The sequence below is a fragment of the Prenolepis imparis genome, unplaced genomic scaffold (assembly GCF_030444845.1).
Source record: "Prenolepis imparis isolate NDT839.2.m4 unplaced genomic scaffold, iyPreImpa1.0 SCAF_9, whole genome shotgun sequence".
Lineage (NCBI taxonomy): Eukaryota > Metazoa > Arthropoda > Insecta > Hymenoptera > Formicidae > Prenolepis > Prenolepis imparis.
Window position 1 is genome coordinate 12453177 of NW_028141167.1, and position 26094 is coordinate 12479270.

A 26094-nucleotide genomic window follows, 5' to 3' on the forward strand; every position below is an offset into this window, starting at 1 on the left:
ATTCTTATAGCCAACGAGTAGCGAAATATTTAAATATGCAGGACGTTCGGCAAATAGATGTTCCGTGAGATATTTCTTGTTAAAAACTGAAACTGTCATCCTTAATCAAATTCAACATTTCTCATTCAAAATTTAACATGAGATCACTATAAAATAAAAAATAATATATATACATATATATATATTATTTTATATTATATGAATTTTATTAAGGATGACAGTTAATGGGGATTATTTTATATATATAAAATCCCATTATCTGAATAGATAGCAATTAAAAAAAGGGATATTATATAATACAAATAAAAATAATTTTTATTCTTCAGTTAAGTGTAGATGTTTTAATAGAATCTTTAATTGAGATAAGATTATCGTGATACTTAATTTAAAAATAAAAAATCGCGTAAATTTATCCAGTAAAAGGAGACTCTCTCTTCTCACACACACATGTGTTTTTCACAAGAAATATTATTTTTATAATATACATCTATCACCAAACGTTTTGCATATGATTAATATAGCATTATGCTGCGTTTATGCTCCGTATTTGATATAATTTTGCTTGTTTGCAAGCGAAATTTGATATTTCTCAAGTTCTCATATACCGAAATAAATCTTCTCTTTCTCTTCGTCATTAACCGACCAATAATCTTACGAAAAATGAAAAGAAATTGATTTAATAATTTCGCGCGAGACACGATAAAAAGTGTCTGCGAGCGATAACTGGATTATATGAATCAAGATTCGTATTTATAATTTATACACGCGAAAATTATTGATAAGAAATTGCGGTTGGAAATATTTTCGAAAATATGTCGAAAGTCAGTGAAAAAAAATCAATGTATTTTTCATGCAAGTCTTTTTACTACACTGAAAAAAAAAAAACTGTTAACTTGATTAAACCGTTCAACTAAATTACTATTTTGTTAATTGAACATATATTAGTATTTAAGTAAAATACACGAACTTATATCAGTATTTAAATCTAATACACGTTTTGTTAGATTTAATATGTTATATTTAATTTAAATATTTTTATATGTTCAGTTGACAAAATATTATTTAGTTGAACGGTTTAGTCAAGTTAACAATTTTTTTTAGTGTACTCGTGTAAATATATACCCGTAGAACGAAATTTCGGATCGCTATATATCTAATTTGAGATATATTTTTATATTTTTGATGAACGTAATATAATTTCTCCTAATTTTACTGCTTATGTGGGGCTCTTGTCTATTTTTAATGAACAATCCTGAAATGCGACTGACATCTGCCAAAAAGAAAACAGCTGATTCATAATACCATTGTTGGTCTGCGATACTCCTTCGCTTTTACAACAATGAGGAATTTGTTTAGTGAGGAGTAAACGGAGAATCAGAGAATAGAGGAATTTTCTGCCGTGCTTAAGGGGGAGATTCTTATAGATAAAAATTTTGATATGACGTACATAGAAGTATAATTCTTTGCAGATTTATATGCGCGCGATATTACCAAGAATATCATTTTTTTAAAATTATTTGTAGACTTTCGATATCTCTCGTTTGAACGGAGAGAGATTCAACCGTATATTCTATTAGCAGAGCGAGTATCATGAATTGATCTCTATATTTATAGTTTATCACGGTGCGGTGACTCGATCGATCGTCCGTTTTAAATTGTTAACTGCAAAAGTATAACATAATTATTAGCTATTTGAGATCATTATTTGTAAGATATATGTATTTCTCTACGGAACGTATTAATAATTAATACGAGGCTAACAATACGTATATATATATGTATATATATATATGTTTTTCAAATCAACGACCACATGATGTATTATTTATGTTTCAACTCATTTTTATATTTTAACGCCCTTATACGAGAAATATCGTCAATCTTCGTATTACGCGTGTTTCTCACACCTTTTTCCGGACTCTTTCAAGGAAATAATCTTAATTTCGATTATATTAAAAAAAAAAGTTTCTTTAATCTCGTGGTTTTTAATGATCTTTTTAAAAATTATAAAAAAATTGCGATCCTCTTCTCTTTACGTCCAATATGTGAAAGTGATATCGCAGTGGAAAGAGTTACAAGATAAATTTATTACAGAGCCTTTATGTTTGTAACAATAATTCGAAATTAATTTCACGATAAAATGGATGGTAAATGCGAAATTGGAAAGTCCACAAAAATGGTCTTTCTTTCTCTCCTTCCCTTTCGGATCTCCTTCTTACAGAGACATTTCGTCCTCTCGTCGTGTATGAATTCGACATGAACGGTAGACTACTTTATAATTTCGGACGCGTCTTAATATAGCACGTGAAATGAATACAATGCAACTGATCTTTAAGAATACTTTTTAACTCTTCATTACATCTTTTTTTAATAGTACATTCACGATAGGACTAATAGAGTCTTCTTCATATTCTCCGAACATCCCATCCGCAAGCTCACAACATACCGGATACGATGTGCAGCTTTTGCTCTCTCTTCTTTCGCTCTCACTCTCTCTTTCTTTCTCTCTTTCACACTCTCTTTCTCTCTTTTTCGCGAATCTTAAAATCTTACGAACTAAACAATTTGTTTCCCTATATAAACAGCATTTTATAGATAATCTACAACTTACAATCTTACAATAAAAAATATGAATCGTGGGGAGCGGGACGGGAGCAAAAAAAGTAATGAGATTTTTTTTTTCTTAAGGTGTTCGCTTATTAAGGTAACACTCTATATATGTGGATCCTTTTTTTTAAAAAAAAAGAGAATAAAATAAAATGAAAACTAATGAGACCGCTAGAAGGCGAAGTAAAGAACAATGAGTAAGTTGTGATGAGTGCATCGTGCGAGCCATTCCCATAAACCTACAATATATATATACAATGTACGCGTCGTTAGACTTTCACCATACAGGATCGTTTCGATAGGAATACATAGGAATAACATTATCCTCTGCCGCGACAAGCGTGTACTTTGATATTTTCGAAATAGGACGCGAAGAAACGCTCGCAGTAGTGGCCTTTCTAAGGCCAGTCTTTATAAAAGTATAATTATCAATTATGTGTCGTACAATAAATTATAGTATTATAAAGGAAGTTTTATCCTTTTTTCATTTCAATATACAATATTTTACATTCAATTTAATCGATTAAATTTAACGATTTCTGTGCCTTTTAAGAGAATTTTAGCCATTTTTGTTTCGACCAGACTATTTTTATCTTGAAGAAAATATGGGGCAAAATTTGTCAAGAGATTTGGCCACTATTGCTTCTGGTATAATTTTTAAAATTGTAAAAAAATGTGCTAAAAAAAAAATTCGTAAAGGCAAAAGTTCTTTGCAGCTACTCTGTCTACAATATATCGTTGTTACTTTATTTTTTCATTTGGATTGATGTCTTGTCGAAAACAAAAACAACGTTACATTGACAATTCGCACGTACAATTTAACGACTGTAAACAAGAATCAATCGTTGCAAAAAAGAGTTGATGTCTTAAAAGCAGAAAGAAACTATCGTTCTCTCGCGTTTACAATTATATATACCTATATACTTTGGTGAAAATTATTAAATAAATAATAAGAGAGATGCCGTCCCCGAATATTCATAATCGTACATATTTGCATTGATTTATTCGCAAATTCGATACAGTAGTTTTCCGACTCGTTTGTATAAAAAAAAGATCGACTCACGCCCCTTTTCTGCAAGCAGTCGATTGATTCAGTAGACAATGTATCAACAACGTTAAGCTCGATTGCGGCGACATCGACGTCAGCATTAATCCCGGTCTCGATTAAATTTTCCCTCCGCGTCCAAATTATGGATAGGATCCCATAATCCGTAGAGAAAGGGACGGCCCGAAGGGCAGTCTAGGGATTAGCTAAATTTCCATTCAGACTCGCTGTCGACGCAATTCGAGCCCCAGTATTGATATGTTCCGATTGACAGAGCGCATTTTCTCCCTTTATCGTTTCACGCCAAAACGCCGTCGTTGAATTTCGCCGAACAATCTTGTTTCGTTGATCTCCCGCGTAAAAAAAAAAAAGAAAAATACAAGCAAAAATACTTTGCGCGTTAAAAGCCGATCGCAGCAGGGGAGAAGTAATAGAAAGGGCTGAAGGAAAGAGGAGGAAAAAGTGGGAGAATGGGGAGAGAAGAGAAAAGAATTGCGGTATGGCACAGGTTTATGAGTCAGGCAGGTACTAATAACGATTTCGAAATATACAAACATGGTCGCTTCGCGTTTCACTTTCGCGAATATATATATATAATATATATATATAATGTATAACGTTGTGTGTATGTACGTGTATATAAGAAATAAATTAAACATAGCTCGCGCTGTGTTGATCGCACAAATTTCTTCGCTTCTTCCTCCCCTTCTTCTTCTCTTCTCGCGAATTTAACTACAGTAAGAACATTGCATTATATATATATACACAGGATTATGCATTTCGTAAGAGTTACAGTACGATTACGGGTAGTATGTTAGAGAGAGTATGTTAGGTAGTGTGTTTGTGTGTTAGAGAGAGTTACTCGCACCTTTTCATTTGTGCGTACATGTGTATGTGTCCGTGTGTGTGTGTGTGTGTGTGTGTGTGTGTGTGTAATTAATACGTAGAGAATCGCCTACAACGTATTCGTCGTAACGGTTTGATTGGATCTAACTACGATCGATACTCGAAATGGGTACGTAAATTCATAGCGTGGAATTATTTTTCTGGGTCTAACGAGAGCGACGTTCTAGGCCCGACAGATTCGCATGGACGGGTAACACGAAGAGGGTGAGGGGTTGGGAGGGGGTGGGGGGGACAAGAGAAGATGGAATAATAGAGAGAGGGATCAAGGGGGATCGATGGGGGGAGATGGGGGGAAGATTATATATAACAGGAAATATATTTGAGTTTTTCATTTAATCATAACTATTCATTATAGAGATCCAATGTCTTCTCTCGCTCTCTCTCTCTCTTTCATCCTTTTTCTCTTTCTCTCCCTCTCTTTCTTCACCAATAATCTTTTATTCCAGAATACTAAACTCTCAAAGTGGCGTCATATAATATTACTTCCTCTTTAAATTCATGATAATAAAGTTGTCTATTCGTATGAGAGCTTAACGTACGTCAACGTGTCTCATACCGTCGCGCGTGCACGTTGAAGCACGTGCACACCAAAGTGCACACGCGAATTCGATAATAGTACGTATATATATGTATACGGGCTGTCGAGAAGAGGATGCAAAATACATGCCAACGTGCGCGTTTTTTCGTTCAATTTAAAAGCGATTTCCTTAATATCGCGATGCCATTTATCTCTTTGACGAGCAAACTTTGAATTTGTCGAGTAAAGTTTTCTCGAAAAATACGAATGGAGATTGATAAGAAAGATAGATACAATTGGATAACAAAAATATGATAAAAGACCACTTGAGATCACCATTCCATTTGCGTATTATTATCGAAAAATATGTCAATTTGGCGGTCTTCGCAACTTTATAACAAATTCATATATGTTAATATTAAAATATATGTATATATTTTGATACTTGATTTTACTCATACATACATATACATACATATATAAAATGTATTTATAATATAATTTATATATGTATATATAATAATAATTATATAATAGAGTATATAATAATAATAATTTAAATATATTTCAATTGCAATTTGTATGCGCGTTTTAATTCAAGTAAATTCAAATTGAGACTCGATAATCAAAAGAATTTTTAAGACATGAATGACTAGAAAAAAGAACAAAAATTTTCCAAAATAAATACACATTTTTGCATCCTCATCTTTCGACGTCCCATATACGCAGAGAGCCTCTGGCCAATCGCACTTTCCGTTCCGACGATAAACATCGCGTAAACAGTTAATACGGAATGAGTTTTAAGAAAATATCGTAAATCCAACGGATATCCGTATCAGTCTTAACACATCTGTCATCCTTATCACGTCAAATAAAACTGACCGTAAAATGACGTCCATTTCTCGCGCCCGAAAACGGCCAAATTTTCCAGCTCGACTCTTATCACCGCGGTTCTTCTCTACCATCGGCGCGATTGGCTAGGAACACCCTGTATATAAATATATACACATATATATACCCACACATATATATATATATGTATATATTTGCTACCTGCATATCACAACATAAATTTTATTCGCTCTCGCACTCACTCACTCCCTCTCTTTCTCCCTCATTTGAACGCGATACACTCATATTTACGCAAGCACGCACACAATCCCGTCTCTACGTAATTATATTATATTATAACGCTGCAGAGTACTGTGATAGTGGTTGAGTTTCTAAGCATTGTAGCGCCGTTTCCAGGGTGCGTCTCGGACGTATCCTTCAAGAATCGTCCGTAGCCCTTTTTGCAACTCGATCTCTCCCCCTGGAAATTCTATTCGTCTTATCGTGCACGCACGAGTTCCTTATACCTGGGCGAACAAAAACGATATTACGAGTATCCGCAGCAAATGCGCGCAATTGTTCGCCTTTTCCGTCACGTCTCCTTTTTCGATCTTCGAGGCCGGTTGTACCGACACCGAGTGGTGTTAAGGTATATGATTAACTCGAATGATATTTGTAAAATGTTCAAGTGATGGTTTTTAATTTTTTTCTTTCTAGAATCTAATTTTGCTTCTAAAAATATAAATGAAGAATAAAATTAATTGAATTAATTTAGGTCGAGGGCGCAATCGAAACTTAAATTAATTGTATGTGTGTATGAGAAAGAGAGAGAGAGAGAGGAAAAAAGTGCGCTAATTAAAAGCTTACGGTTAATAAAACCTTTTCTTTCTTTCTGCTGTCTCTCTCTTTCGCTATTATAACTGCAATGATAATACTAGGAAAAAAAATCGATATCGTTGACCAAGAAACTTTAGTCAAGACTGTTAACTAAATTAACGATTATTTTCTCTGTTCGTCGATATTACAGCTACTGCTATAATCTATATATAGGAAAGAACAATAGGATAATCCTTAACCGAAATTTAATCAAGATTGCTAACTACATTTATGATTATTTCATCTACATTATAGCAAATGTAAATTAGAAATGTAATGCATGAAGAAACACCTTCATGCAAAATTAGTTAACCAGCGCGGTTAAATTAAATTTATGTTTAGTTAACTCTCTAGTTAATCAAAATTTAATTAAGTCAATTAGCTAACTTTACGAGATTTTACTATTATATACCTTCTCTCTTTTATCCGATGTTACAATCATCGTAAGCTAGACAAGAACCCGGGGAGAGGCGAAAAGGAGGAGGGGAAGAGATGGAAAGAAGTTAATAGAAACTTAATTTAAGCCATTAACGAAATCGATCGTTATCGTTAATCAAATCCTTTTCACGTCCGTCTGTATATCACAAAACAAAGGGCCATAACACGACGTCCGATCGTATGCGTGACGTCGTTAACCGAAGTTAGTAAACCATCGCTATCGGCACAACTCGACCGGAGACCCCTTCTTCACGGCAAACTCTAACCGTCGTGCCAGCAACGATCCGTTCGCTCGCAACCGCTACCCTCTGCATCCCTCAACATCCGCCCTTCTTCTTCTTCTCCTCCTTTTCCGAGCGGAGGCTTTTTTCCCCGCGAGCGCGTATCGATCGAGCACGCATTATCGCCTACTAAACGAACCGAAATCCCCGACCGGTGCAACGATGACGACGACGACGACGACGACGACGACACCGTTGCTGCCCGCATCGCTTGCTCCTCATCGCCTCGTTCAACGGGCACCGGAGCGATATATAATCTCTCTTTCTCACTTCTATCTATCTCTTCCTTTCCCTCTCGTGCTACACTGCTCACGAGCTCAGCCACTAACGATTATACATCAGCATGAAATCTTAGAAACCATGGCTCAGCGCTCGGGTGAGCCCGCGCTCGCCCATGTCGCGCGCCCATCCGCGCGGAATCCACCACCGACGTCGACGACGACCACCGGGGGCGATCTAGAGTATACAGCAGGAAGCCGAGCAGCAACTACTTCCGCCGCCTTTACTCTTTTGTCTCTGATCTGGAACAGAAGCAGGTACGATTCAGTCTCTCGTTGATTCAACATCGCGAGATGGATGTAGGATAGGAGTTTGATGTAAAACTGTAAAATATTTTTACATATGTAAAAGTGTAAAATATATCTAAATGTTTTTACAAGATAAATGTCTCTATGACAAAAATGAAGAATATAGGTAAGTATTTACAGATTAAATGGGATCTTGAGAAGAAATCGTGTCACTTTTTTTTTTTTTTTCAAGGAAATTTAATAATTCTTTTTTGCATAATAATTATATGTTTACTTTGCAATTAAATAAAATTGACAATAAAATCAGTGGCATTCTGCAATCCTTTTTTCTCTGTCGCGTTTGATTTATTTTTTAGATCAAAACTTTTATATTTTTCATGCTTTGTGTATTTTTATTTTTCTGTGCATTGCACGCATGTTATATTTTAATATGATAAAATTGATATTGATATAGAATTAATATAATGATAATTAAATAAAATTGACAATAAAATCAATGGTATTCTTCAAAAATTTCTCTGTTACGCTTGATTTAATTTTAGATTAAAACTTTTGTATTTTTTATGCTTTTTATCTTTTTATTTTTCGATGCATTGCACACGGGTTATTATATTTTAATATGATATTACATTTTAATATCTAAAATTTAATTGATTTATAGTTACATTGAATAATCTTTATTTTTTAATGCAATACTCCCATAAAGAAAACATCTGTTTTCTATTCTTCTACTGTAATATCAATTATAGCGTACAATAATTTATTATGTATAAGGTATCGCCAAACTTTTTCGTAAAAAGAATATTGGGGTCTGTATTATGGATCCCACTTAGCCATAAATGATACCTTTCTGCCGGATCCCATTTAGCTGTCACATCGTTGCGGTGTTATTGAATCTTTTTTCCGAGCGATAGAGTACGTGTGCGTGTACGCTATTTTTCTTGTTATATTTATTCGCTGTTATGGAAACGCGTGTAATGGGGTTGAAAACTTGCGAGAGTAAGCGATAAGGATTAGGAAGACTCACACATTGGATTAAGGATTAGGATCGTATATGGTTGAAGTCATAGTTTTCGGGATCATCAGGCAGTATATACATAAACTCACCGCTAGGTAGAATACCTTAAAAAAAGAGGTCATAAACAAGGATAAATATTGATATCTCAAGTCCAGAATGACCACAATATTAAAATATAAATATCATAAAATTTAGATTTAAATACAACGATAAATAGAATGTTCAGATGTAAGATATATTTTGTCTGAAATACAAAAATAAAATATTGCTTCAGATTAAAGACGATAAATTCGTCATGATCAGGAAGCGATTATCAATTAAATAAATATTAATATTAAAAAATATGTATATAAATACAAATATATCAATATATGTATATGTGTATACAGAGAGAATTTTCTCTTATTGTTAGACTTTACTCCGAAAATCATGGTAATCGTGGGACAAACAATATGGTATGGAAAGAATTTTATGAGAATTTCTCTGATTAAATATTTATCACAATAAAAATAATAATACCTATAGTAAAATTAATCAAACACAATTTATATTTTATTGTGATAGATATTATTATTTTTTATTGTGATAAATATTAATCAGAGAAATTCTCATAAAATTCTTTCCATACCATATTATCCCAAGCGATTACCATGATTTTCAGGGTAAATTCTAAGAGAAAATTATTTCTTTGTATAAATACAAAAAAAATATCTGTTAAATTATTTCAATATTATTTAATCAAGTAATGATAATTTAAAAATAAATATATGAGAAGAACAAAGTAGGGCAGAGGTTGAACTTTTCACTCATCTTCAACCATTTCTTCGTTCGGAAACAAAAATGCATCTTTTTTCGAATTTTGCGTTGCAGTTTATGCTGATGCACAGGTGAAAAAGTCAATTTTGAAAGGAGGAAATTCCTCCGTGTTGCGAAGTATTGTTGGGAAATTGCACAATGCGTCGTTCCTCGACGATTATTTTCTCCGTCGATCAAAGCTGATTATTAACTACCTGCTCGTGTTTTATCCGTCGCGTTTACCGTCACATCGATTAATAATTAGCAGTGAGCGAGTCGCATGCGATATAAAGTTGATATCGCAGCGTAAAGAAGAAGAAAAAATATACTCTGTTGAAGATTCCCATCAATTTAATGTATAATTATTATCGGATCGTTATTAAATTAGGTGCTCACCGGGAAAGCTCGCGAAGAAACGGAAGTGCATGCGCCGGAAATGGGCAGAGAAATTGCAAAGGGGAATGCAAAGAATTGCGAAATGTGCATTTTACGCGAAATTATATAGAATGCACGAACGATAATGGCAATGTTGCGCAATGAGAAATTGCGCCTGTTGACGATCACCGGAACGATCATTTGACGCGACGAATGATTCTGCGAGTAGATATGTGAACTTTCACCGGTTGCACAGTGACTTGTATTAAATCAATAACAATGCATACGCGAATCGTGTCGCTTATCAGTGCACTTGTGCGGCGAGATAAATAAAAATGCCACAAGAAGGCGCGGATAATATTCGAGGATGAGTTTTGTTAAAGTCGATCTTGATTTAGCGAAAATATTGAAACCTTTTAGAAGAAAAGTAACTTTAGCAAAAGTAATTTTAGAAGAAACCTTTTCCAAATTAACCTGTAGAAATGCAAATATTTACTGTGAAACCAATTGTTTAATATAATTAGTATAAAAAATAAGTTCATATTACTATTTTTATATTAATTTCAAGAATATAAATTAATTTAATTAATTTAAAATTAATTATGAAATTAATTTTCATTCTTTTATATAATATTCCCTAATCAATTATTCATTCCGATGTTTTAGCTTAATATCATGATTTTTAAAACGATTTTAATTTGACATTTTTATTAAAATCTTGAAATTTGCAAAATTACGAAAAGAAAAAAAATGATATTTCTGTTAAAAAGAAAATTCTGTCGGAAAACTCTTGTGTTCTTAAAATATCCGCGCGTTCTTTGAGCGTCCTGTATAAACTGCCGTCAAATAGCGGCTAAATACAGCTAATCGATATAATTCCGTTATAATGAATACCGATGGAACGCGACATTTTCGCTGTAACGAAGTGTGATTGAATCTCTGCGTCTAATACGCGGCTTGATATAACGAACTTTCGGTATAACAAATTCAATTTCCAGATCCACGGCGGCAGCTCGTTGTAACGAGGTTTTACCGTAATAATTACGCAAGCGCGTCACGTACCGATATGTGATAGATTCAGTTTAGCCCGACGAGTAAACAAAACAGAATGATAACGAGTACAGATTTAACATGATATTAATAAAAAGTGCGGCGAGATGTGCGCAATGTATTTTTACGCAGGTTGCAGGGGGAATGAACCCTTGAGACAAATTCTTTTCCTCTAGCAAAACTGTTATATAAAAATATTGTGCACAATAATAAATATATATGTACACACAGTTGAAAAATTTGTGTTAAATTTAACAAATATCACATGTCCCAAACGGTCCACAGAAATTTTTGTGTTAATTTAACATAATACGGATATGTTAAATGATGACACGAATATTGTGTTAATATTTTAACATAAAATAAATGCAAACTTCAAATAAACTTAAAATAAATTTTGTGTTAAATTAACATAGTTTTAATGTAAAAATTAACTAAAAAAAATTGTTAATTTTACATTTTATCATCCCCACTTATATTATAAAGTAAAATTAACATTTTTTTCTGTAAATTTTAACAGATAAATCTTTTCACTAATAATATCGAACATATTTATTGTGTAAAATTAAAAGTAAATACACATTGTGTTATTTTTACACTTTTTTTCAGTTATTTTAATAATTTAACATTTGAGTTCAATTAACACAACAGCAATATGTTAATTTAACACATGAATGTGTTAAATATTTAACACAAAAATTTTAACGGGGACCGTTTCTAACAAGAAAACAAATTTTCCAACTGTGCATATACACATATACATGTATTTTTTATACTATTAAAATTATTTAAAAAAAAAAGAATTATAAAAACAGGAATTTATTTAAGGAAACAACATGTTAATTTATTTTAATTAACACATTGTACTTTACATTAATTTTTATATACTTAAATTTGCAAAATAATTTTTATACGTTTTCACGTTTTTTAAATTAACTTTTAATTATGATAATTTTTATAGTAATTTTTTTCCAAATAATTAAACTTTATAACCGGTCTAATAATGATTAATAACATATACCAAAAAAAAAAAGGATCTTTCGTAATTCAGTTTTATGTGCGTGATGGTGGTTTTGTAATTATAGTTTAGCGATTATGATTTTTGCGATGGGGAGTTTTATTTCGAGAGAAGCTAAAAAAGAAAATTACGTGTATACGTCTGTCTGTTTTCACGACGAGGAGTCTTTGAGAGGAGAAGCGAGGGGAGAGCTCTCTCGCGATGTAAAAAGTTTCGTAACAATCTTTGCGCAGGAGGAGGAGGAGAAGGTAAGAGGGTCGCATCCCGCGAACTCACCTTGAGAATTAGGCTCCGGAAGATTCTCCCGCGGCACCAGATGCATCACCGTGGTTTTTCCGAAGGGAAGCCCAAGAGCACCGAGCGTGACATTGCTGTGCAGGAAACGACCCTGGTAGATTAGCCGCAGGATCTCCGCCTTGGCGACCGCCTCCTCTGCCCAGTCTGCAACACGAAGGTAACATTTGCGGGATGCTGAGAGCTTTCTCTCTCGTCTCCGCTCGAGATTCAACTGTTCGCGAAAACTTTCCGAGAGTACCGAACCCCTCTCGAACCCCTTAAAAAAGCGACGTATGTATGTTTGTGTGCGCGTTGTTATAAAATACGAGACGAGGAGAATGGAAACATTCTACTGTAAATCGAGTGAAGTTTTCTACTTACTCTGTCTGCGTTCATAACTTTATCATTCCATAATGTATACATTTTTATGGTATCAATTTATTATATTAAAATGAAAAAAAAAATATTCTCTCTTTATATTATTAAAATTTCTAGTATTTTGACATTTAAAATATTTTAAAAAAGTTTACACACTGAGAAAAAAATACTGTTGAATCAACAACATTTTTGTAGTTAAATTTTATTTTATTAATTCAATGATATTATTAATCTAATCAAATACGTCAGTATTGTGTTGTTGATTCAACAGTATTTTTTTCTCAGTGCACGTAAACTTATTTCAATGTACTCTTAATAAAATTGCTCTCGCTTATTATTGCACACTAATTTCTTGAAATTTTATTTTTCTCTTCTGAGATTATTTTTCTATTTATCTGATTTCTCTGATTTCAAACATTCTTGAGTTTAGAGAGAGAGAGAGAGACCTCTAATGAAACATGAATATTCAACGTGTTTCACAAATGATTTTGCAACTCTATTGACATGACGGCATATCGGTAATTAATGGTAATAATTGCGAGTAGATCACACGGGAGATGCCGCTGCTCTCTGTAGCAATTATATCAACGTTATAATAGAATGGATTGGCGCAAGCAAAGTTTCGAAATGATAATGACTAACTCACCACCCGGCCAATTTTCAAACACATGGTGCGCTATATCGCCCGCAGAATCGCTCGGACTGAATAGGAACTCTTTTGTCTTGCCACTGACGAGGATGAGGCGTAAATTTATCTGTAATGCATAATAAAATCATGGTTAGATAGATATCAAATAGAAGATTTTTATCTTTTTTTTTTATCGTTACAAATTGAAGAATTTATAATAAATGCCAGATTTGGCCATATAAACTTTTTATAATTAATTCGCCAATTAAATCATTTATATATGCACATGTTTTATCGAAACGTCAGGAATATTTCTAAATTATATATGGAAATATTTATGATATACAATTTTTTTGGTTATTTTATTATTACCGACTATATTATTCATAAACTTTTATGTTAACAGATTTAAAACACTTTTAATATATAATATATATTTTTTTACAATATATATTATTACTTATATATTCTATACTTCAAAACTTTTTCACGCTAAAAAGGAATTTTATATGCCATACAAAACAAAAGTATTTATAAACGGATATGATTTTCATAAATAATGTACAAACACGTGATGTATCCTCCCTTTCGCCATTATAAGCGTTATTCTCTCTCTTCTTCGAAAATATATAATTACAAATTACAGTAAATTTAATGGCCATTACGGTGAACGTCAGAAGCTCGAAACGAGCGGTTCATCGACGTTGCACAACCAGTCGCGGCATCGGCGAAATTACCGGCGACAATCGACCCCTTCCTCCACTTCCACGGACGAACGCGAATTCAATTAACGTGGGGTGCGAAGATCGGGCAACATAAATAATTAGCAGCTTGGCGGCGGCGACGACTACGACGAAGCTGGACCCCGGAGGGCCCCGACCGTCCGACCGCTCGTGACCCTTTGCGGTCTTCGTGGTCGCGACAATCTGCTGTTAAAGCGTTAAATCATCGTCCCCGCGCGGTTCACATTATCGCACCGCACGCGAGAGACTTCCCCTTGGCATTGCGGGAATTTTCGCGTCACGAAGAGGGAGAGAGGGAGAGTGAAGGGCTGGGGAGGGCACGTTTTGTATAAAGTGTGTGACGCGGGAATAATGCGGTATAATTAAGGTATAACGAGGAAACTAGCGCGACTGTCGCGAGATATCTATATGTATATACGTATATTACCACAATCTTCGACGCGTTTCGGTAAAACGCGAGAGCTTATTCGCGCGCGAATAGAACCGAAAGACGCTAATTAATACACTCGTCCTTTCGCGGACCGGCAAGAAGCGCGTGATCACGAACAATCGAAGAAGAAGAGCACTGGAGATTCATTGGAGGTGGAGCTAGGCTGGCACTGCCAGGTTCGGAACGCGCAACGACCAACGACAGGTCGCGACAAGTCGTAGTGGTGGGGCATTGTAGGGCTCGCGACGCAACGATACGTGCGAGGTTCAGCGAATCACGTCGCGACTACATACCTCCACCACTACGACCTGATGGGGGTATGTAGTCGCGACGTGATTCGCCGAGCTCCCACGTCGCGATCCCTACAATGCCCCACCACTACGACTCGGCGCGACGTATCGTTGCGCGTTCCGAACCTGGCAGTGCCAGTCTAGCTCCACCTCCAGTGCTCTTCTTCGATTCTTCGTCATCAACGATTGCGCGTTTGTTCTTGCCGGTCCGCGAAAGGACGAGTGTATTAATTAGCGTCTTTGGTGGTTAATTGTCGTATAAATCCGATCGCGTCGCACGTACCGACATCGTAATCGCGATCGCACACGTGAAATTGATCTCGTCGATCGTGAATCTCGCTCAATGTTCGTCTCGCTGCATCCTTGGGCGACTTGAGTGCATCGCGGCCAAGTCGCTTTCTTGATCATCTTCGTTCGATAAGCCCCTGCGAAAAGTGGGTCTTGGAAAAAGCGGCGACGCGAAAATGGAGCTTCGGTTTTATTCGCGCGCGAATAAGCTCTCGCGAGTCTCGCGTTTTACCGAAACGCGTCGAAGATTGTGATAGCTAAAACCCGGGCGTCGCCGCGCGTTGCGAACGAAAAAAAATAACGCGAGTGCAAGTGTTTCGAAACTTGTACGAGAAGGAGGTCCAAGGAGGCATCGGGCAACAAAGGAGCAACCGTGAAGTGAAAAAATTTAAATTGTTTAATACACTGAGAAAAAAATACTGTTGAATCAACAACATTTTTGTAGTTAAATTTTATTTTATTAATTCAATGATATTATTAATCTAATCAAATACGTCAGTACGCATTTGATTAGATTAATAATATCATTGAATTAATAAAATAAAATTTAACTACAAAAATGTTGATTCAACAGTATTTTCTTCAATGATATTATTAATCTAATCAAATACTGACGTATTTGATTAGATTAATAATATCATTGAATTAATAAAATAAAATTTAACTACAAAAATGTTGTTGATTCAACACTATTTTTTTCTCAGTGTAGTTACATAATTCCTGATTATTTTTTGAAAGAGTTTTGCAATTTTTATAGAGATAAAAAAACATACTTTCAATATCGAAGATATTTTAGAAATATCTTCGATATTGAAGGTACGTTTTTTATTTAAAAATTGCACAACTGTTTCAAAAAATAAGCAGGAACTATATAACTATTTAAAAGAACCTTAAAACTCTGCTCAAAACTATTAGAACTCGATGTGTAAAAAAATGTGAAGTTGGCACCCCTATTTTTTGAAACTGATTTTCGTTATCGTAATGACCGGAACTAATTCTAAAAATTATCAAGAACTCTTCCTATGGTTCTAAATAACTCAGAACTCTTAACAGAACTATGATAGCATAACATAGGGGTGCCACCTTCACACACCCTTCTTTGGGACGGGTGAAGTTAGCCTCCCAATATTAGAATTAATTAACTTTTTTTTTACATGATTCGATTGCACATGATTGCACTTTTTTTAATTTTGTTTGCACACCTAGTAAAAGAATTTTTGGAGGGGGACCAACTTCATATTAGCCCCCCTTAATTTGTACAAAAATGGTTTTTAATTAACATGATCGATAGATTTTTTTGTTTGCACATTTCCAAACAATTTGAAATTTCGTTTACATATCTCTAGAAAAGTTATTTTAAAAAAACATTAGGACCTCCCAAAGGGCTAAACGTAAAGTTGGCCCTCCAAAGTTTTTTTTGCAATCGAATCGTGTAAAAAAAGTAAATTAATTCTAATATTGATGGGCTAATTTCACCCACCTGACTTTTTGGCTTTTTCGAACACTATGGACAAAACTGAATTGCAAGTTTCGAGGAAAATCACACGCTTTTTTTATCGCGCTCTGTAATAGAGATCATGTAAAAGATTGCGAATAAAAATTTGAGAAATTTCGATTTTTCTCCGAATGTCATTTCTTGAGTATAATTTTTTTTTACATTAAGTACACCAGCGACAACATTATTATATAAAGCTCCTGACTTTTTATGATTCCTTATAATTATCGACTTTTACATCAGTAAGAGGATTTTTTGTGATTTCTTAGGTATTATTTTAATAACATGATTTCTCTCTCATTCACGAAATTATATTTTTCAAAAATTATTCTCACGTCTGTAGAACAACAGACATAAAAAAGCTATAAAGTCCACACTTCCAGAAGATTATTCTTTGTTGAAACAGTTCTATATATGCCAAGGCCAACGGCGTTATAAAATTCTACACGTGCGACTTATGAGAACGTTTACAAGATACACCAAAAAAATATAAGAAAAATATTTTTTTTTCGCGTACATTTTTTTTGTCAAATAGATTATGCATTGTTTAAAATAATTTATACGTTTTCCAAATGAACGATATATCAATACAAATAATTAAATAGGAATAAAGACGAAAAAAAATTGCGCAACAATCACGTCGCAAATCGCGAGCGAGAAATACCCTTTATAATGCACGTCTCCAAACTTAATCTGGCCTCGTCATCTTATAATATGTCGATAACGAGATATCGGTTTTCTGGAGCAACGGCGACTGAGGTGACTAGCTCTGAGCTCCATTCAAGTGCAAATTGCCGCAAGTTTATTCGCACGCGAAACCACGCTTTCTATCGATCGATCGGTCGAAATAAGGGCGCGACCGACCGTTCTGACAATTCGTTCATTAGTATCCGAAGAACGGGAGAAAAGGGGAGAAAGAGAGAGAGAGAGAGAGAGAGAGAGAGGGTGTTTTATTCTTGCTCTGTACTTGATTTAAAATTTTAGGTTCACTGGGTGTGCATAGAGGAAGTGATCGGTCCTCTCACTGTTGCGTGTAACAAGCTCGAAATCCTTCAAATCCGCGTGTGCGAATTCACCAAAGTCGCGAGAGGGGTTTTCGCCGACATACGTCGCTCCTTTGAACTTCAAAGCGACTTATTCGTGCGGTGGTACCAGCCAATTATTCGAGTCACGTGTTCGGAACTGCCTCTCTGTCTGATCCTTCGAGTCGAAAGCTGGCCGTCGTTCCCTTTGATTTATACATACAGTGTTTTACCCCAACCCGTGGCAAACGTGGTTTATATTTATTCTTCATTATTAGTCCTCAATATCAATCAATTTGCTTGAATAGTTTTGCAAAAAAAATCAACCTATTTAACTAAGAAAGTTAATGAATGAATAATTAATAAATATCTCACATTTCTAGATCGAAATGTCATGAAAGTGAAGTCGTCGTTAAATATATTTTCTTAATGGGTCACTCTCTGTATAACGGGCACAGTTTCTAGCTCATCCGTGCAGGTACCATCACCTGAATATCTAGCGACATGGATCTAACGATGTCATCACTCTGCCTATGTCGAATATTTCGTTTTATTCGTCACGCGCGGCCTGATCGAACTTTCGCTGCTTTCACCGCGCAGAAAAAGCGCAACGAGCAGCACTCATTTATAAACAAAAAAAAGAAAAAGAAAAAGAAAGGAAGACCACACGAGTTGTCCCCTACGCTTTGTGCAAGTAACATTCTAATATGTAGGTGTTACTTGAAAATACTGGTATTTTTAATTAATTAAAAGATCGAGGACGAGTAATTTGTGCCACACGCAACTCTGTGTACATTAAATAGTTAATAATATAAATATACTGATAATATATAATTAACGTAAAGAGACCGATATATCTTGTCAAACTTTCTTACCCGATGATATATTTTACAAATCATATTCACAGAGAGAATTTTCCCTTAGAATTTACCCTGAAGATTTCTTTGATTAATATTTTTATCACAATAAAAATAATAATATCTATTACAATAAAATATAAAATATGTTTGATTAATTTTACTATGCAGTTTAGTAAAATTAATCAAACATGTTTTATATTTTACCAAATTGCATAGTAAAATTAATCAAACATATGTTTTATATTTTATTGTAATAGATATTATTTTTATTGTGATAAATATTAATCAGACAAATTTTCAATAAAATTCTTTCCAAACCATATTGTTTCACGATTACCATGATTTTCAGGATAAATTCTAAGAGAAAATTCTCTCTGTGTTAATATTAATGAAAGACGATTCCAAATGTGTGTGTTTAATGTTTTCGAGAAATTTCATATTTATAGCTTCAAAAATTAATGAACAATCGATGATCTTAATCGTCAATCAATGAAGAATAGCACTATTGATATTATTATTTCTATTAATATATGTACCTACATCATTTTTTTCTATATTATTAATTGCGAGCTGCGGCATTATTTTTATAGATAGTAGACGAATTGAACTTTACTCAAGTCTACGAAAAGGTTAAAGCGACGAGCTAAGGAAGTGCGTTTACTGTAAAAAAAAAATCGGGATAAATCTCGGAGCGATTGTCCGGTTAGCCGATAATCGTTCCAAGACCTGACTCCGACACGCAACTTCGCACGATGAGTTTCACTAACTTATAATCTTAAAAGTGGAATCGCCTTAAATTAACCCGACGAATAATAGGCGGAGCTCTATCGGTGGCCAAGTTGCACGTGGACTTGGAAAGTATAATGAATGTCTCACTGCCTTTCTAATGAAACGGATAAGTGGATTAAAGAGCTAACGCGATTTAAAACAGAATCGTAGGCCCTGACGCGATTTCTTTCTCTTCACCGTTGAAATCGTAAATTATTACACCTGCCTTGAAATTCAATAATTCTGTATAGCAATTTCTTTTTTTTAAATATATATATAATGTTCTATGCGACAAAAATTTTTAAATTTCATTTAATAATGTACACTTATAATTAAACTCTTGTTCCCATCCCTGAAAAAGATCCTTGATTCTCCACAAGGGTTTCTGATCGTTTATAACTGAACGATTTGGCCGCAGTTTCCGTGGAAAAGACATATGGACATTAGCTTCATGAAAAATATATTCGCAAAACTCGACGACTCATCTTATAAAATCACCCTGCAATTTTCGCAGACCGCTGATGACGTGTTAACGGAACGCAAGGATCGGTAAACGTCGAGCTATACGATACCGTTACGCCGTGGAAGCTTTATGGACATTACGGGACGTAATGAAAAGGGAAGACAGAGCGAGGGCGGGAAAAGAGAAAGAGCGGAATTGGGCTAATCGCGAATGTGTGCTCGTGCGATGGGTCTACCTTGATTTTGCGAGCGCGAACGCGAGAGCTCCGACTACTCGCGTCACGAGGCGAGGTCACGCCGAAAGCGGATAACCAGGTCATTGGGGCATTCGGATACCGAGGACCGCGACTGGAACTATGCGCATACGTATGTAGAGTGACCCACATCTCTACGCGCGCCCGCGTCCTTCGCCCGCAGCACGTATATCGAAGGACTTTAAGTTTTGACGTAAACACGTATAATAACGAAGCGAGCGGATCTTCTCGATCCAGATACAGTGGTGCACGAGCGTTTTTCTCAAGGTCCTTCCGCGAAACCACTCCTCTCCGCCGCTTATCGGGATCCGAATATGAAATTAGGACCCGGGACAGCGCGATATACATTTTTTTTTATGTAGAAGAATGTTACGTAAAAGGGGAAATATTTTACCAAGTAAATAAAAAACTTTGTGACACATGTTTTTGTCTCTATCCATTTCGTCTGATACAAATTATCGCGAAAGGGTGAGATATCCTTTACTCTATCTAAAATTAATTTTAAACGAATACTTAGCAATAATGATACATGAACTGAGAGAATTTTCTCTTAGAATTTACCCCGAAAATCATGGTAATCGTAGTTTAGTAAAATTAATCAAACATGTTTTATATTTTATTGTGATAAATATATTAATCAGAGAAAATCTCATAAAATTCTTTCCATATCACATTGTCCCATACGATTACCATGATTTTTAGGGTAAGTTCTAAGAGAAAATTCTCTCTGTGTGTATATCAAGTAAAATTGAAGCACGGCAATTTAATAAAATAAAAATGCCTAAGAGGAGGATGTATAATAATTAATTAATAAAAGTGCAAAATATTAAATTAAATTAAATTTTGCCAAAGAGAGCCCTGTTTTTCTCTAACGTTATCTGAAATTAAGCTCGTTGCATGTAAGAAAAACAAAGTGTTTATCGCACAAAAGATTACGAGACACTGTGAGGCAGAGAAGCGCGTTCGATCTGGACATATTTTTCTCTCTCTCTCTCTCGGAAAAGGAGCAGAAAGATGAAGGGGAGGAGAAGTAACGTCTGGCTCCGACCTCGCATTTCTCATCTCGCGGAGGCGCCGCGTCGACGAAGCTAACGGCTACCCACCGCTTTATCTGTATTCACATGCGGGGTATCACGTCGTTATCACCATTCTTGGCGACGACAAATCGCCTCGGATGAACCTCGGATTTTTTTCCCCCAGCGAAAACTCGATGAGAGGCGTAATTGCGAAGCCGAGAGCTTGATTTACCTAAGGTTATTTCCAAGGATTTCGGCAGGAATTATCCGCGACAAGTTTCGACCCAACGTGATGTGATTTGACATAAATCTATCCAAACAACGTTTGTGATTTTATACTTAAGAGAGAAGAAGAATTGAAGAATTTGAAAATAGAATTTGAAGAATACCGACATGTTATATTCGTCAAAGGGCGAGATTTATTTGGATAAAATTCCATTTTTTGCGGTCCAAACACCGTGTATAGAGGTATACACGCGCGCGCATGCGAGATTCATCTCATACATAATTTCCGAGATGGGTCAACGAGATACCGGAAATTATTCAGACGAAACGTAGGTCGTAGCGTTTATATATACCTGTGCCCGAAACTGTCCCCCGCCTCTTCCTTTCCCCGAAGAAATGTCCCGACTCCATTCGATAAATATATCTCGTCTCTCTATCTCTTATTAGACAGGACACTTCTTTGTCCAGAGAACGAAAAACACGGTGCCTTAATCACAAAAGACATATCCGGTATGGCACAATTCCGAGTCCACCGTTTCCGGCCAAGCAAAGTCCCGGCAAAATCGATGGGTCACCCCTCTCGGTTTTGTCGAAAATAAAATTGATACATTAATAGTATTACTTTAATTAACTGATAGCTAGCCATTAATTAAAAAAGAAAAAGAGAATTGGAAAAAAGAAACGAAAAGGATAATATGATTTTAACAATAACGGCATAATTAACACGTCGCCTAGTCATTTAATATATCTGTCGCGAATAACAAACGACGTATCGCGCAAAACGTAATATATTACATAATAATAAAATTCACAGCTCGCAGGATTGATTCGAAATCAATACGGATAAGGCGAATACGAGACAGAACGCCGATGTGTGTTGGTGCGTAAATAATTCTTTTATTCTCACACAATTAAATTATCGGACCGTACTACCTTCGCGTACATTTTCAACGTGAGCTGCAAATTTTACTATACGTAAAAAAAAGTAGAGATTCCTCCTTTTATACCCTTTAATCGATCAATACTGCGCGACAGAATTTGGGAAATCTGGGAAAAGCACACAAAAGTTCCGCACAGGCTGTAGCTATTTTTACATTTTTAATTATATAACAAATCAAATTATATAATTATTACGAAATATACGTTTTAAATCATAATCGACGCGCGTGCATTAATAATTAAATAAATAATCAAATGACTTATGTAGTTATGTATCAATCACACATTAAATATATTGCGTAATAAATCGGAGTCGCGTGATAACGCATAATTCTATCGCGATATTCGAGTCGATTGTTTCAGACACGCGGCGTATAATATATTCCGATTGCAAAATATGGGAACTTCTCACATTATTTATTAATAAAATGTCGCGCAATCGGGTCGCCCTCGAGGCACGTACGCTTATATATAGCGAGAATCATTTCCACAAGTCTTCGCGGAATATTTCGAGCTGGCAATTACGTCAATTACAGGGTGACTTTGGGTTAATAAATACTAATGCCTCGCCATTGCACGCGGTGCGAACGTGTAATGGAGCGTCGGAGTCGAATCGTTCTTAATCGCTCGGCTAATACATAAAATTAACGAGCTCATCGGGAAATACGCTTGGCCATAATTAGTATAAAAATAGCAAAAGCGTATTTCTGTATAATTTTCTTCCCTTTTTTAAATTTTATTTCACATTAATGTAAAATTACATATTATCTACACGGAGAGAATTTTCTCTTAGAATTTACCCTGAAAATCATGGCAATCGTGGGACAATATGGTATGGAAAGAAGAAAGAATTTTATAAGAATTTCTCTGATTAATATATATTTATCACAATAAAAATAATAATATTTACACGTTAAAATATAAAACATGTTTGATTAATTTTACTATGCAGTTTTGTAAAATTAATCAAACATGTTTCATATTTTATTGTGATAAATATTAATCAGAGAAATTCTTATAAAATTCTTTCCATACCATATTATTGGTTGCCACGATTACCATGATTTTCAGGGTAAATTCCAAGAGAAAATTCTCTCCGTGATATATATCTTCGATTTATTGTTATATGATTTTTTTTTATTAATTTGCGCACTCTTATGTAATAGAGAAAAAGAGTATTTGGTTTCGATTTGATAACCAAATAGAAATTCTTACTGTACATAACATTTAAGCTACTTTAAATCGCATTAAAGAAGACAAGAAAGTTTGTTTAAGATTTAGCTTTATCGCGCCCGATGCGTTCAGGATATTCTTGATCTCGAGAAACGTACGATATAGAATCAAGACTTTGAATGATACTTGTATAATGGCTTATCATACTGACAATGGGAAAAAATAAGAGCGTAAAGTTCGTCGCGGTAGAAAGAGAGAAAGAAAAAAAGAGATATCGCATTAACATTACCACCAAGTTTCCCGATGCACGATGCTTGTTATCGGCGAAACAAACATCATAATTCTATTTCTTATCGAAATAATCATCGCAAATGCCAGCTTGGGTGATATTATTGTGTTTGCTGATATTGTCAATGCCGGCACCATTGCCATCCTATCGAGGTTAATTGAATTAAGAACTCATTTCGCTCCAAACACTACGGCATTTACAAGCGTTATGCATACACGGTATTAATAAATGATATTTATTAATTCTATTTATAGACACCTTCGGACTGATTCAAAATTGGCTTTCGTACACGTAATATAATACTCAAATCGAATTGATTGAAAACAAATAGCTTCTTCCAGAGGTTTCAATTAATTTCGAAGAAATATTTTAGTTTAGCAATTTGTCAAATTTAAGATGTAGCCATCGAAGTCAAGAAAAAGAAATTAAGAAATAATCGCGACATTATATGCAAATTATATTAGATTTGGGAAATATAAATTAATAATAATTTTGTTATTATTAAATAAAAATTATTTTGTCAAAGTTTATAATTTTATGTAAAAACAATTATATATTTCAGAAAAACTATTAACTTATATTTCCCATAAATCTAATTTTAGTTAATTAATATATATAGTATTATACATATAACGCCGCGATTATTTCTTAATAATTTTTTTTATGGAACATACATATATCAGGTCTTTACTCGAGCAGTTCCATTTTTCTCACGCTCGTCCTACACATGGCATTATTTCTTTTACAACTGACGGTTGTTCGAATAGCGTCAATATGGTGGATGCTAAACCGAATTCATGTCTGGTCGATAAACGATGCATTCTGCTCGCAAGCGAATGCGAACGCATATACGGGCGTATATACGAGAAGTCTCGCCAATAAAGCAAGCGCGATGACAAAAACGCCGTCGGGATCAATCGGGGTTAACGAACGTAATTCCTCGGTATTCCGTGGTGGCTTGTGACGAGCCCGTAAAAAGGTGGAGTCGCATAAAGCTGTCGGACGCGAGGGAGGAGACGGCGATGGTTCCCGAAACCGTAGAAATTCGCCTGTGAATCGCGTTAACGGGTCGAGCAGTCGAGAGACCGCTTTAAATGGATTGGCCGATATACACACGACCGGGTTAAAATACTATATTTTAACACGCAGCGCGCCATGCGATGATAAATCACGTGGCCGGTCCTACGTCTCTTTCTCTTAGTCTCTCCTTTTATATATCTATATAAAAGAAGAGAGATATGCGCTTATGTTAATATTATTCTCAATATAATCTATATTTTGTATTTTAATAACAAACTTAGCTATATATATAGCTAAAGTTATTAAAATACAAGATATAGATGCAAAAGAGAGATATGTTTATGTTAATATTACTCTCAACACAATCTATATCTTGTATTTCAATAGTAAATTTAGTTACACATATGTATATATATATATATATATATATATATATATATAGCTAAATTTGTTATTAAAATACAATATATATATAGTCAAATTTGTTATTATATAAAATACAAGATATAGATTGTATTGTAATATTAACATAAACATATCTCTCATTTTTCTAGCCTATATATAGGAGAGAGAGAAAGAGCTGAATTTGTTATTAAAATACAAGACATGGATTGTGCCGAGAGTAATCGTTTTCGTTTGAAACTCGAATATTTCGGAGATAAGCTTTGCATGTGTAATTTTCGTATGGCATTGTTGTAACGAAAGTTTGCCAGAGAGATATAAAAAAAAAACTTGAATCGTCGAAATTTCGACACTTTTGGCTCTCTGGCGATCCATTTTCTCTATTGTGGTGCAAAGTTAATCCCAAACGTAGCCCCGTCTTACGATAAGTCCATTGTCCGAAACATGATGAATTTCAGTTCCAGTGTACGTACGGGAACCGATGCGGATTATCGATTTTAACAGGCTCGTCGAAACTCGAAAGGCAAACTAGGACGCACCGAGAGTCGTCGAGGAAAAAAGGAATTTTTTATCATTATTATATCCATTATAGCAGAGAATAAAAGAGAAAGAAAAAGACACCCCCTCCCTCCGCCCCCAAGAAAAATAAACTTATTACTGTGAAGACAAAAAATCTTTCTCGATATCTTTTGCTACTCCTTTATGCACACACGAAATAATATGATCCAAGAGTATGAAAAAGGTACAAACTTCAGTTTACTTAAATTACACTCTTACATAAGAGTTACGCCTATCGCATTAACATATAATGGTTACATTTGATCATTTTCTTTCTCAACAAGAGAATGTAGA

General features: G+C 34.7%; 1 protein-coding gene across 1 annotated transcript in view; it reads right to left on the reverse strand.

Moving 5' to 3' along the window:
• Nucleotides 1-2067: 2067 nt before the first annotated feature.
• The window catches only part of Ubl3 (ubiquitin like 3), a 42242-nt gene continuing 18215 nt past the window's right edge, over nucleotides 2068-26094 (reverse strand). Inside the window, exons 2-4 of the mRNA XM_083046765.1 lie at nucleotides 13585-13693; nucleotides 12561-12725; nucleotides 2068-8022 (exon numbers count right to left, since the gene is read on the reverse strand). Of these exons, the coding sequence (XP_082902891.1) occupies nucleotides 7958-8022; nucleotides 12561-12725; nucleotides 13585-13693 (339 nt within the window). The 3' untranslated portion in view covers nucleotides 2068-7957. The remainder of the gene's footprint in view (nucleotides 8023-12560; nucleotides 12726-13584; nucleotides 13694-26094) is intronic.